The following is a 15,499-nucleotide window of genomic DNA, read 5'->3' as shown; positions in this document are numbered from 1 at the left end:
GGCAAATAGGCTTTTATGAGACTGCCTTGGAGGCAATTTACTGCAGCACTTAACAAAGCGCCCGCTGTTTACCATCCAGCGTTACTCTAGATGCAAGCCTAGCGCCGTACATATACAGATTACAGGAAAACACAGTTTGAGATGTGGCGTTTCACGGACGCCATCTTGGCATCAAAGCACATACAAATTGCAATGTTGTTGTCAAGAAACACTTGGTGCCAATATGGCTGAGTTTGCCCCAAAATGGCTGCTTTGGTTCTGATAGTGAGGCAGTGAGGTGTTGGGTCAGGCTGCCCTGACCCAAAAGTTGTGACATTTACATCTGAAACTGTTATGGGGAGCCAAGGTGAGGGCGGTTCCAACGCTGGCAAAATGTCCGAGCTAGTGTTAGGAGAACTAGTGTTAGGAGCTTTAATGACATCTTTGGAGAGTGTGCTGTACTGTTATACAAGAGGTTGGGTAAAACATAAGTTAAAAAAAAAAAAAAAAAAACATTTGCTGGGCAGCTTTAGGAGGATTTACTGCTATTTACCCAACTCCTGCTCTCATCACTCATACTGCACCATCGACTGATGCTAATGCTAACAATGTCCCACTAATACTATGATGGTGTAGCATCAGCCATGATACTGTAGTGTTAGCCACAATGATAATACTCTTTAGCCACAATGTGATAATGTAACATTGGCCACGGTATATGATAATGTCAAGATAACCACAGCATGTGATTTAGCCACAATGCGATAATGTAATGTTAGCTTGGGGTGTGAACGTTTAAACGTTAAAACTTTTAAAAGAAAAATCTTTATCACAGTGCAGTTATCACAAAAGTACTACTAAAAAATGTGTGTTCAGTGAGCTCGGATCAACCCTTAAAGAGATGTGTGGGGCTAAAGCTTAAGAGGGTGTGAACGATGCTGAATGGGTGTAGAAAAAGAAGAGCTCTCCAGTTGGTACCAAAACATTCAAAGGTCATTTTCTCAAAAGTGAGATTACAAGTTTATCACCTTTCAATGCAGAATAACTTTCCCATTGTTCCTCAAATGCAGTGTATGATGTACCATTTTGTAGCTCTGTGTCTCTGCTTTTATCCAATGTAAAAAACCAACCATTTCAAATGTTTCTACATAAGACTGAATCAAGGCGGTCAGTCACAAATGCTCTTATTGTTTTTAACAGGAAAAAATTATAAAAATTGCAGTATAATCGTTAAGATTGTTTTCTCCATTTGTCACATCCCTAGTGTTAACCACAAAGAAATAATGCAGAATTGGCCACACTATATGATAATATAGAGTTAGCCACAACGTAGTAATATAGCATTGGCCCCGCTATATGACAACGTAATGTTAGCCCCATTATATAAATGATGTAGTTCTGAGCAACTCACTCTCCTGGCCACGCTCCTTGTTCTTGAGCAGTAGGAGTTTCTGCTCCCTCTGCTGCTTCTCCATCTCCTGCTCTTGGCGGTGTCTCTCCATTTTCCTCTGGTGCTCCAGCAGCTCCTGCTGATGCTTCAGGGCCAGGAGGTCCTGCTGGTGCTGCAACACAACGTTACCATAACGTTACCACAACCTTACTACAAGGGCGGAACAACCACCTGCTGATGCTTCAGGGCCAGGAGGTCCTGCTGGTGCTGCAACAACGTTACAACAACGTTATTACAAGGGTGGTACAACCACCTTTTCAGGGCCAGGAGGTCCTGCAACACAACGATACTACAAGAGCGGTACAACCACCTGCTGATGCTTCAGGGCCAGGAGGTCCTGCTGTTGCCGCAACAACGTTACAACAACGTTACTACAAGGGCAGTACAACCACCTGCTGATGTTTCAGGGCCAGGAGGTCCTGCAACACAACGTTACTACAAGGGCGGTACAACCGCCTGCTGATGGAGTAGAGGGAGAGGGATGGAGGGACGTGGGGGGAGAGGAGGAGGGACAGGGAGACTAAAAGGGAGGGAGATGGGGAGAGGGAGAGGAATGGAAGGGAGAGAGACATGGTCACAGATTATCTATATAAGGTGATATCAGACAAACAAAAAACACACGCTTGAACACACACTCTGACACACTTCCTTTCAATGGCAAATATGCATGTATTAGACAATATAAAACCAATATAAAAATGGCTGACGTCAATATCACTCAATTCCAACAGCTAGTATCCCCTACAGATTTCATAGCTTGGAAATAGATTATTTGAATTTCTTCTCAAGAAAAGAAGTCAGCAAGAGTGAGACTAAATGCCTAAATGACTGAATGATAAAAGCCTCACTATGGACAGTGGTACAGGTGGGTGTTGACTGGAAGGGAGCAGAATAGAATGCAGTCAGCAAGCTGTCAAGGCATAATGCAGAGCCAGTGATGTGTCGACCGGAGCTTTCAGACAGAGTTATTTTTAGCCTAGGTTGCCTCGCTCCCATTGGCTGAAGCTGCAGCCTGTTTGCAGAGCAAAATGTTTCTCTCGTTGTCACACACATGTATGAGCCAGTACACAGTTTCTCAAGGACTGGAGATCAGAAAAGCAACCCAACACAACCGGCGGATCCAGTTACATCCAACACACACACACACACACACACACACACACACACACACACACACACACACACACACACACACACACACACACACACACACACACACACACACACACACACACCGTACAGGCATGTCCACTCCTACACCCATTCTCTCTGTCCTTAAAACAGCACATTGACAATCTGTTGAGTCAGAATGCCCTCGAGCAAAGGCGATGGAGGGAGGTGGAAGAGCAGGGTGTCGGGGAGGGGGGGGGGGAACACACCTTAACATGCTCCTGTAGCTGGACCTCATGCTGGCGTGAGAGCTGCTCATGTTGCCGCTGGAACTCAGCAATGAGCAGCTGTCTCTGGATCTGCTGTTTGTGTTTGAGGGCCAACAGCTCCTGCTGCAGCTGCTGCTCCCGCTGACCTGGGACCTGTCCTTGGTGGCCCTGGTCGTCTGGTCGCGGTGCCAGGCCAAAGGGCTGGTCCATGCGCAGGTCCATGGGGATGGCGGCCGGGGGCACCTGCATGGGCAGTGCCGCTCTCACGTCGACTGTGGAGAGGCAGAGAGAGAATGGGTTACTGACTGATTTTTCATGGCTGTTGTTTCTTTATGATGTAGGGTTCAATCAAAAGAGAAAGGATAGTCTTTCCCAAGGCTCTTTCTCACACACATACATACACACACACACACACACACACACACACACACACACACACACACACACACACACACACACATAAGTAATTGCAGGTCCTATAGCAGCCCATTCAATGACATTGAATGACTCATAGAATAGACACCCGAAAGGCTAATGAGTCTTCATTCTAGGACTACACGGCACGGATGCTAGTTTAACTATGGCAGTTTTGACACACTAGGGTCAACCAACACGCTGAATGTGGCGCCAATGTACCACAATAGGAGTTTTGTGATGTTGGGAGTGACGAAAGGCTGCAAACAAAAGGACAAAACCACTGAGCGCAACTACTATGTGTGTATGTGCAAGCATTGCCACCATATGTGTGGACTGGGAATATGCTCACGAAGAGCAAGAGGAGTGGTGTGTGTATTTGTGTGTGTGTGTTTGCGTGTCTATGTGTGTGTTTGTGTGGGTGTGCGTGCATGCGCTTCTGTGTGTGCTTCTCTGTCCGTGTGTATCCCAAAAATGATCCCCACTCATTTCCACTGTGTCAGCTTACAGCAGGGCACTAATCTCAATGCCACGAGTTCAAGGGAAAAGAACAGGACTACAATGAACCTGGCCAGAAGTGAGAGAACGGATGGGGATTAGGGCCTAACAAAAGAGGTCCCCCTCAGAAAGGTCACAGAGTTTATCAATGCAGAGAACAGAATAGACAGTCAAACCTTCTTTCCCCCTCCCCCCCTATTAAATCTAAACTCTGCTGTCCCAAAGTAACTGTCGTCTTTAGGAAGTAACGATAGAAGTAGCCGATGCCAATGAGCTACATGGACAGTGAAAAGACAATCCAAAAGAGGACATATGTGACTCCTTTCAGGAAACTAGGTGTATCTCTCGTGTCACTACTTCAGAGGAGAGGCATTTAAATGTAAATATTTATTTTTTATCAAAATGCACATGTAAACTTTCATGTGCCATAATAAAAAATGTGTATGCCATCTGTAAATACAGGATTGTTAAATTACGAGCCTAGTTGGTTTAGCCACAGAAATAGGCAGGAACCTTCCCGTTAGCCATGATTGGCTGAGATAATGGATGGGCTGGACATGCTGAGAGATGAGTTCGGATTGGTCTGCCATGTAGTGCGCTTCTGTCTATAACATGAGCTGCTCAGTATATGTAGGTTATCCGCTCTCACGTGGCTTTTTTGAAAGATGCTTTCCACTTTCGGGAAGACCGATTTTTGAAATCAGTGGAATGTCCGGTGGAGGCAGAGAATGATAGCTAAGGAGATAGAGAAAATTCTGGCGTTTGATTGCAAATATGCGGAGGGAGTCAAAAAGAGAACACACAGAAGGCTGTTATAAAACGCCTGTCTCCGGATTACATCTTCAAACTAAAGGGCAACCATGGCATCCGTGACAGAGAGAGAGAAGCGACCATCCATGTATTCGGGTAAGAGAGTCTAGCTAGCTACATTTTCAGATATTATACTTTTCTAATTCTGTAAGAAAGTCATTTTCAGTTATGGTTCATTGTGGTTCATTGTCTAAACAAAAGACTCCACTATGCAAGTAACCATTTCACTCTACCGTTTATACCTTCTGCATCCTGTGCATGTGAAAAATACGCGTTGATATAGTGTGTGTTTAGCAGAGGTGGTAATGTGAAAAACAACATGCCCTGCACCAAAGTCAAATTAGGATATAAAGTTAGGCCAAAGAGACAGTGTCCAAGTTCTAAAATTCTCCGGTAGATTGCCCTGCTTTTATTTAGTAATTAGCTTGTCATTAACTTGAAAATAATGATCTTGTTGTGAGTTTATTTTCCTGTAATAATGAATACAAATGAGCTAAAGTTATAACGCTGTCAGCTATATGATCATTATTTGAACTAGCTAGCAAGCTAACCTAATGGACCAAAATATTGTTTAGAAAGTTGCTTTTAGTTGCCTGGTTTGCTAGATTGACAAATACTAAATTCATTTTTAAACAGATGGTGTTAAAATACACCAGTTATGCTATTCTGGACCACCAGGCTGATTATGTCATGCAGCCTGTCGTTTTTGTGTTTATACTTTTACATAACGACAATAACAAGCTTGATGTCGGACGACAATAGAATGTTCATGATGTCACTGTGACAACTGTCTACAGACATGTCGATAGACGTAGTATAAACCAGCCTTTATTCTTGAAATCTTTGGTTGTTTAGTAAACTACCGTACTCACTCTGTCTAGCACATGGCCTCACATGTGAATCCTTAAAGAGATGGGTGGGGCTAAGGCTTAAGAGGGTGTGAACGATGCTGAATGGGTGTAGACAAAGAAGAGCTCTCCAGTAGGTGTACCTAACCATTCAAGGTACATTTTCTCCAAAGTGGGGTTAGAGCTTTATCAACTTTCAAAGCAGAATGACTTTCCCATTGTTCCTCAACTGTAGTGTATGATGTACCATTTTCTAGCTCTGAGTCTCTACTTTTTTACATTAGATAAATGTTGCTACATGTCTCTGAGAAGAAGGGAGGGTGGGGAAAAGACAGGAGGTTGGGATAAACTTTGCCTCGGTAGGTAAGGGAGGGCAAGGATGGGAGGGATGATAAGCTTGGCTTGGGTGGGGTAAAGCGGGGAGAAAAGTGTGTGGGGGGGTGGAGAAGGAAGGTTTGGCTTGGGAGAAGGAAGGATTTAACTATACTATAATGTCATTGTATTATAATTGTTTTTACTTGCAAACCTGCTGTAAAATGATTAAGAGTTCTGGACAGATTAGGAGAGAATGTTGAGTTATTATTATTCCTTGTTTGTCATTACAGTTAAGATTCAATGGTGGTTATTTGTGAGAGTGGAGAGGGGCTCTAGAGATTGTGATGGGGGGACTGGGAGGCATCAGACACTTCTCTGAAGTGTGTGTGGGGCCTCCATTCATCCCACTTCAGCCACTCGGTGGACCCACTCTCCCCAAGTAGACCCCACCAGCCACTATACTTTCATTTAATTTAATTTACAAGGTATGCTCTATATATGTAATGTATACAATAACTATGTATTCACACTATGACTCTCCCATTCCATGGAATGCCTACCGCCCTCATATGACATATCTGCTAAAATGTTGTATCTGGTTATTCAATGATAAACAGAACAGACAAGGTTAACGTTGACTCTTTACAAGTAAAGACCAACAAAATCCAACGTATTACTAGAAACGTGCATGGGCTTCTTGATGGGGAAAAAAAGCATATGGTTCTTGAACACTTAAACAGATTGTCAGCAGATGTGATTTTCCTGCAAAAGTTACATAAAAAAAAGAGAAATGTCATATTTAAAGCGAAGCTGGGTTGGAGAGGCCTATGCTGCCACCTACTGTAACACCAGCAGAGGTGTAGGCATCCTGATAAATAAGAATACACCCTTTTCCCTTATATCCCAGCACACGGATCAAGAAGGCCATTTTCTAATGTTAAATTGTACCTTTGATGAAAAATGCACATTGATTTCATTGTATATCTCACCAGGGTCAAATCTGGTGTTTTTAGATTGGATTTGATCTAATATAGCTGGAATTCTGAGAGGAACTATTATTTTAACAGGTAATCTAAAATCATACATTCAATAATATTGACAGAAGTAGTAATAAAAAAAGGCAAATTCAAGGAGCCTCCAAGGGGGTTGAAAAATCTCATCTCTACAAATAATCTACAGGACACCTGGAGACTACTATTAGCAACTACAAAATACAAAAAAAAAAAAAAATCTCTCAAAGTAAGAAAACCTATTCAAGAATTTACTACATTTTTCCCCCCAAAAATGCACTCAACAATTATTTTTTTTTCATGATATAGTGATATCGATTCATTCTTGGTATCATGCTTAATTACACCAATAGAAAATACATTTAGAGAACAGAATATGGAGAATGAACAGAGGGCATCTTCAAGACCAGAAATGTATTAAACACGTTAATGAAAAAATAAAAACATTTACCATTACAAATGTAGACATAGAGGATAGAGAAAAGCTGACCATTAGGGGAATGATCTCATACTTGGGAAAAGTTAAGTTTGAGTTAGAAATAAACATTTAAGAGAAATAAACATTTAAGAAAAAGAATCCCTATCTTAGAAAAAGTCCATAAAAAATCTTTACAAGGTAAAAAAGAAAATCTAATGTTTTCAACAACTACAGGTTAAACTCAAATAAATCATACTACTTAATGGCAAATAAACCTGGTAAACATCTCGCAGCCCTCAAAATGAATACACACCAAACCAGTTATAATCTTAAAAGATAAAGATACAGATGCGTTAATTAGAAACAAAATTGTAATTAATGACCATTTTAAAAGTTTAGGAAAATCTATATAAATCTGAATTAAACAATAGCGGGACTGATCCTGTAGCCTTTATAGACTCAACAACCCTGAAGCAATTATGAGCGGACAATAAATAATCACTAAAAATAGAGATTAAAAGCACCAGGAATGGACAGCTTTCTCATTGAATTCTATTTAACATTTTGGGACAAAGTAGCAACCCTTATTTACACAAATGAAAACACTCAATTCAGTGTTTCCTAGTTCCATGTATCAAGCTGTTATTTCAGTCAAATTAAAAGCAGGAATATCAGGAGAGTCCCCTGCTGATTACTGACCCATAAGTTTAATAAATTGTGACAATAATAACAAAGATCATAAGCAATAGAATGCCAAAAGTTTTACCAGACTTGATACAGACCAATCAACCAGGGTTTATTGAAAATAGAGAAACAAATAGAACATATTTCAGTTAAATACAATACACAAAAAATATTGTTTATCATGGTCTGAGAGTATTTTAAGTGCCTTTTGGCAAACTCCAAGGTGACTTTCATTTGCTTTTTACTGAGGAGTTGCTTCTGTCTGGCCACTCTAACACGATGAAGATTTTTGGGGGTTTTAATCCATTTTCAAATAAGACTGTAACATAACAAAATGTGGAGAAAAGAAAGGTCTCTGAATAGTTTCCAAATGTACTGTAAATGCACTGAAGAGGAACAATGGGTACATAGAAGATGTGCAGGCTCATCCCTAGAATCTTTTCATGTGTTTATTTTCAAATAGAAAAGCTAAGAACGTAAACATTTTCATAGTTAAGAACACTATAATAACATAGAAGAAAATGAAATGTATGCTACACGAACCAAAATCACTCCCTAAAAACACAACACTATGGAAAAATCCTTATTAGCATTTCAGAATTCATCAATAAATTGGTCCACGTGACAAACTAAAGGCATAGAAACCGTAAATTACTTGGTAATAGGATATAAATGTATTTCCATGACAGCATTAAAAAGCATTATTCGATTGACCAATATAGATATTTTCAAATATATGCAACTTAAAAGTTTTATATCACAAAATTTCGATTTGAAATCTTTTGGATATCGGAGGAATCTTGAAGGAATCCTATTTGCGCCAGAAAAGGATACTCATTTGATAGGTAAGCTATACAAAACCTTGCAGATAGCCTAACTGACAATCTCTTAAATAATATATATAAACTATTGCTTTTACATTTACATTTTTTAGCAGACGCTCTTATCCAAGAGCGACTTACAGTAGTGAATACATTTCATAATTTTTTTCCCCCCGTACTTTTGGAACCAAGACTTAAAAATAACTGATATTGGCACAAGATGGAACATAACTAACCAATTGCAGTTAATTTACAGTTAACAACCTCTTACAGCTCCTTAAGGATAGGGGGCAGTATTGACAATTTTGGAAAAAATATGTGCCCATATTAAACTGCCTCCTACTCAAACTCAGAAGCTAGGATATGCATATTATTAGTAGATTTGGATAGAAAACACTCTGAAGTTTCTAAAACCGTTTGAATGGTGTCTGTGAGTATAACAGAACTCATATGGCAAGCAAAAACCTGAGAGAAATCCTACCAGGAAGTGGAAATCTGGATGCATGGGCTCTCTTCAAGTCGTTTCCTATTGAATACACAGTGATGTAGTAATAATTGTGCACTTCCTACGGCTTCCACTAGATGTCGACAGTCTTTACAAAGTTGTTTGAAGCGTCTACGATGAACAGAGACCGAATGAGAAGGAGGGGAAGTTGTTGAGGCAGGGGATGACATCACTTCTTGGCGCGCGTTCATGAGAGTGGATCCTCCGTTCCAAAACCTTTTTCAAGACACAGGAACCGTCCGGTTGAAATATTACTGAATCTTCACATTCTGAAGGCCCTAAAGATTGATGTTTTACAACGTTTGACATGTTTGACGTAAATACAACGTAAATACAACTTTTTTTTACTTTTCGTCGCGACATCGTCCGCGCGCTTCCTACACTTGGAGTAGCTTACTGGACGCGCGAACAACAAGGAGTCATTTGGACATAAATTATGGACTTTATCGAACAAAACAACATGTGTTGTGGACCTGGGATTCCCGGAAGTGCCTTCTGATGAAGATCATCAAAGGTAAGGGAATATTTCTAATGCAATGTATGATTTTAGATGACTCCAAGATGGCGGCTATCTGTATAGCCTAGTGTATTTTTCTGAGCTCAGTACTCAGATTATTGCAAAGAGTGCTTTCCTCGTGAAGCTTTTTTGAAATCTTTCATAGCGTTTGCATAAAGGAGATTTATCTATAATTCTTTGAATGACAGTTTAATTTTGTATCAATGTTTATGACAAGTATTTTTGTAAATTGTGGCGCTGATTCACCGGCAGTATTTGAGGGAAAATATTTTCTGAACGTCACGCGCCGATGTAAAATGCTATTTTTATGTATTATAAATATGAACTTTATCGAACAAAAAATGCATGTATTGTGTAACATGATGTCCTAGGAGTGTCATCTGATGAAGATCGTCAAAGGTTAGTGCTGCATTTAACTGTGTTTTGGGTATTTGTGATGCATGCTAGTTGCTTGGAAAATGGCTGTGTGGTTATTTTTGTCGATGTACTCTCCTAACATAATCTAATGTTTTGCTTTCGCTGTAAAGCCTTTTTGAAATCGGACAACGTGGTTTGATTCAGGAGAAGTGTATCTATAAAATGGTGTAAAATAGTCCTATGTTTGAGAAATAGAAATTATTAGATTTGGTTTTGAATATGGCGCTCTGATTGTTTCACTGGCTGTTGATCCCGTTAACGGGATCGGAGCGGCAAGAGGTTTTAATGCAGTATAAAAAATATATAATTTATTTTATAAGAGACAAAATTCACAAATTCTACAGAGGCAGAGTCATGTCTTATGTGTAACACTAACAATGACTCAATAATCCAAGCCTTCTGGGAATGTTATAAATTCCAAAAGTTATGGGCAGAGTTATAAAGTTGGCAGTCAGAAGTATTAGAATGAAAATTTACATTTAACCCATCTGTCTGCATATTTCAAGACATGGCATATGGGGGTGCTGTAAGATACCTGATGGGTTGGATGATACTTTTCTCATCAATCATCTTGAAAAAAGTATACTTACGAACTGAAAATCAACCAATGCTCTGTTGTTAACACAATGGAAAGGTAAAAAAAAAAAAAGGCTAATTCAAGGAGCCTCCAAGGGGGTTGAAAAATCTCATCTCTACAAATAATCTACAGGACACCTGGAGACTACTATTAGCAACTACAAAATACAAATGTTGAAAGTGCGTGAGGTGACGGAGAGAAACAAAATGGTGCGGAGAGTGATGCGGGCGCTGGCGGATGGGGGTGTGAGCATGTGGGTCTGGGCAGGTGTGATGTCGTTTGTATGTGTATGTTTTGTATTGTTTTTAAATGTTTTATCAAATTGTACAAAAAAAGAATAGTCTGCCACCCTCATCACGGGATAGCGTAAAAAATGTGCTCTGTGACGGCATGGGTATGAGGGGTGGAGGGTATGAGCACAAAGGCGGCATTGAGGGTCTATTCAGAGGGTAGGCGGGGGGTAGCAAATGCTCTTCTGGACAGGAAGCAACTTTCTGTGTGGTGTCTTTGAATAAGTAGATAGGAGCTTGTTCAGCTGGAGCCTTATTGCTTGGCATGGAGATGAAGACAAAGAGCTGCTACGTAACACATACACCATATGACGTAGACACATGCATGAACCCTGAACATAAATTCTCAGACATTTGTATAACAGTCAGTGGTACAGAGTTGGTGGTACAACAGTGACTCCAGTGAGCACAAGACGTTGAAAAGACAACATCTTTTGCTCATAGGAATGAGTCTCCGTAACCAACATGTCTTTTCAACATCTTTTACTCATAGGATAGTTTTGATATGTTTTATACCTTCAATTCAGACAGTAGCTTCAGTCCTCTGTAGGGCACAAAGGGACAATATGTGAGATGTTGGATACAATCCACACTCGGGTCTACACTGTATGTAAAGAAAAAGTAATGTCTTTCTGTTGAGCCGTGTTTTACAGTGACACTCTTAGCCTAAACGCATGTTGTTGTCTGTCTTGGCAATGACTCCCTTTTGGTTACATAAAGGATAAATAGAATTACAAAACAGAAATGGGTCAGAACGAGAGAATTAGACTTCTACGGAGAGAAGCTTTGGGGCTGAGTGAAGTAAAAACCCCAATGTCCAGACAGTTGTTCCTAGTTATCTTTCACTTGATCCCTTCTAATCTGGGTTGGTTGTGACACTCTTGGTCATTGGCCTGCCCGAGAGGAAGAGGAGGTGGATGGCTCTCACACAAACACGTATGCAGTCAAACAAATCCATACACATGTGAACACGCACAAATACATGCGCGCGCGCACACACACACACACACGCACACGCACACGCACACACACACACGCACAACACACATACAGTGCCTTCAGAAAGTATTCATTCCGCTTGATTTATTCCACATTTTGTAGTGTTCCAGCCTGAATTCAAAATGTACTAAATTGATTTTTTTCTCACTCATCAACACAGAAAACCCCATGATGACAATGTGAAAATATGTTTTTTTGAAATGTTTGCAAAGGTATTGAAATACAGAAATCTAATTTACATATGTATTCACACCCCTAAGTCATGACTTTGTAGAAGGACCTTTGGCAGCGATTGCAGCTGTCGCCAAGAGATTTCCACACCTAGATTGATACCAGCCATGAAAGCTGCCAGAGCGCGTGGGGACATTACATACATCCGCTTTGACAGTCTCATTGTCCACCCTCCCTCCCAGAAGCCTGGAAGGGATGAGAGAGCCAAGCCTATGGGTTCGTAGCCTCAACCCCCGCAGCACAGACACACACACAGACACACACACCAATTGATTAATGGACTGCTGAATGTATACATTTTCTCTCTTGCTTTGTTTGCTCTTTTCAGTATTATGCCTGTCTCTGATCAGCTACCCAGGAAAGGGCTGAAAATAGCTCATATTAATAAATGTAGCCTTAGAAATAAGGTTCATGAAGTTAATAACTTGCTAACATCAGATAACATTCATATATTAGCCATTTCTGAGACTGACTTAGATAATTCATTTGAGGATACATCAGTAGCAATACAAGGATATAACATCTATAGAAGAGACAGAAATGCTTATGGGGGAGGTGTTGCTGTATAAATTCAGAGGAATATCCCTGTAATGCTTAGAGAAGATCTTATGTCAAGTGTTAATGAAGTGTTGTGGTTGTGGGTTCACCTGGCACATCTAAAGCCTTTTCTTTTGGGGTGTTGCTATAGGCCACCAAGTACTAACAGTCAGTATATAAATAATATGTGTGAAATGCTTAATAGTGTATGAGATGTAAACAGAGAGGTCTACTTTCTTGGGGACCTGAATATTGACTGGTTTTCATCAAGCTGTCCGCTCAAGAGGAAGCTTCTTACTGTAACCAGTGCCTGTAATCTGGTTCAGGTTATTAATCAACCTACCAGGGTGTTTACTAACACTACAGGAACAAGATCATCCACATGTATCGATCACATTTTTCCTAATACTGTAGAACTTTGTTCTAAAGCTGTATCCGTACCCATTGGATGCAGTGATCACAATATAGTGGCTACATCCAGGAAAGCCAAAGTTCCAAAAGCTGGGCCTAAAATAGTGTATAAGAGATCATACAAAAGATTTTGCTGTGACTCTTTTGTGGATGATGTTAAAAATATTTGTTGGTCTGATGTAATTAATGAGGAGCATCCAGACGCTGCACTTGACGAATTTATGTAATTGCTTCGTCCAATTATTGATAAACATGCACCTGTTAAGAAACTGACAGAACTGTTAAGGCTCCATGGATTGATGAGGAATTGAAAAACTGTATGGTTGAAAGAGATGGGGCAAAAGGAGTGGCTAATAAGTCTGGCTGCACATCCGACTGGCTTACTTACTGCAAATTGAGAAATGATGTGACTAAACTCAACAAAAAGAAGAAGAAACTTTAATATGAAGCCAAGATCAATGATATAAAGAATGATGGAAATTAACTTCAGTACTTTAAATAAAATTATGGGCAGAAAGACAAATTCAACTCCATCTTTCATCAAATCAGATGGCTTATTCATCACAAAACCATTTGATGTTGCCAATTATTTTAATGATTCATTGGCTTCATTGGCAAAGTGGGCAAACGTAGGCAGGAAATGACAACAATGAACAATTGTATTCATGCATAAATAAAACAATTATGAAAGAATAGCAGTGCAAGTTAGAATTTTGTAAAGTTAGTTCGGGAGAGGTGGAATAATTGTTAACGATCAATAATGACAAACCTCCTGGCATTGACAATTTAGATGGAAAGCTACTGAGGATGGTAGCTGACTCTATAGCCACTCCTATCTATCATATTTTTTATCTGAGCCTAGAGGAAAGTCTGTCCTCAGGCCTGGAGGGAAGCCAAAGTAATTCCGCTACCCAAGAGTGGTAAAGCGGCCTTTACTGGTTCTAACAACAGACCTATAAGCTTGCTGCTACCTCTTAGCAAACTGTTGAAAAAATGGTGTTTGACCAAATACAATGCTATTTCTCTGTAAACAAATTAACAACAGACTTTCAGCATACTTATAGAGAAGGTCACTCAACATGTACTGCACTGACAAATAACTGATGATTGGGTGATAGAAATTGATAATAAGAAGATTGTGGGAGCTGTACTGTTCGATTTCAGTGCAGCCTTTGATATTATTGACCATAACCTGTTATTGAAAAAACTTATGTGCTATAGCTTTTCAACCTCTGCCATATTGTGGATTCTATCTATCTAATAGAACTCAGAGGGTTTTCTTTAATGGAAGCTTCTTTAATGTCAAACATGTAAAGTGTGGTGTACCACAGGGCAGCTCTCTAGGCCCTCTACTCTTTTATATTTTTACCAATGACCTGCCACTGGCATTAAACAAAGCATGTGTATCCATGTATACTGATGATTCAACCATATACACATCAGCAAACACAGCTAATGAAGTCACTGAAACCCTTAACAAAGAGTTGCAGTCTGTTTTGGAGTGGGTGGCCAGTAATAAACTGGCTACCCATTCCATAAATCTCTAAAACTAAGAGCATTGTATTTGGTACAAATCATATCTTAAGTTCTAGACCTCAGCTGAATCTGGTCCTGAATGGTGTGGCTGTTGAACAAGTTGAGGAGACTAAATTACTTGGCATTACCTTAGATTGCAAACTGTCATGGTCAAAACACATAGATTCAATGGTTGTAAAGATGGGGAGAGGTCTAGCCGTAATAAAGAGATGCTCTGCTTTTTTGTGACACCACACTCCAAAAAGAAAGTTCTGCAGGCTCTAGTTTTGTCTAATCTTGACTATTGTCCAGTCGTGTGGTCCAGTGCTGCAAGGAAAGACCTAGTTAAGCTGCAGCTGGCCCAGAACAGAGCGGCACATTTTGCTCTTAATTGTAATCAGAGGGCTGATATAAATACTATGCATGCCAGTCTCTCTTGGCTAAGAGTTGAGGAGAGACTGACTGCCAAATTGTTTGCATATTCAATTTACACACAGCTCTGACACACACACTTATCCCACCAGACATGCCACCAGGGGTCTTTTCACAGTCCCCAAATCCAGAACAAATTCAAGAAAAAGTACAGTAATATATAGAGCCATTATTGCATGGGACTTCCTTCCATCTCATATTGCTCAAATAAACAGCAAACCTGGTTTAAAAAACAGATAAAGCAACACCTTGCAGCACAACGCCTCTCCCCTATTTGACCTAGATAGTTTGTGTGTATGCATTTATATGAAGGCTACATGTGCCTTTTTAAAGAATTGATGTAGTTCTGTCCTTGAGCTGTTCTTGTCTATTGATGTTATGTATTATGTCATTCTGTATATGTTTCATGTTTTGAGTAGACCCCAGGAAGAGTAGCTGCTGC

The 15,499-nt window shown here is 40.1% G+C and overlaps 1 protein-coding gene across 4 annotated transcripts in view; it reads right to left on the bottom strand.

Annotated features, from left to right (window-relative positions):
• The window catches only part of hdac4 (histone deacetylase 4), a 243,538-nt gene that overhangs the window by 82,050 nt on the left and 145,989 nt on the right, over window positions 1–15,499 (bottom strand). For all 4 annotated transcript variants that reach the window (XM_014164296.3, XM_014164295.3, XM_045704424.2 and 1 more), the window contains 2 exons: window positions 2,809–3,080; window positions 1,391–1,541 (listed from right to left, as the gene is read on the bottom strand). In XM_014164296.3, the coding sequence (XP_014019771.2) occupies window positions 1,391–1,541; window positions 2,809–3,080 (423 nt within the window). The remainder of the gene's footprint in view (window positions 1–1,390; window positions 1,542–2,808; window positions 3,081–15,499) is intronic.

Source organism: Salmo salar, chromosome 21, assembly GCF_965601325.2.
Source record: "Salmo salar chromosome 21, fSalSal1, whole genome shotgun sequence".
NCBI lineage: Eukaryota > Metazoa > Chordata > Actinopteri > Salmoniformes > Salmonidae > Salmo > Salmo salar.
The sequence above is the reverse complement of the archived record's forward strand: the minus strand, read 5'-3'. Positions and strand labels throughout refer to the sequence as shown.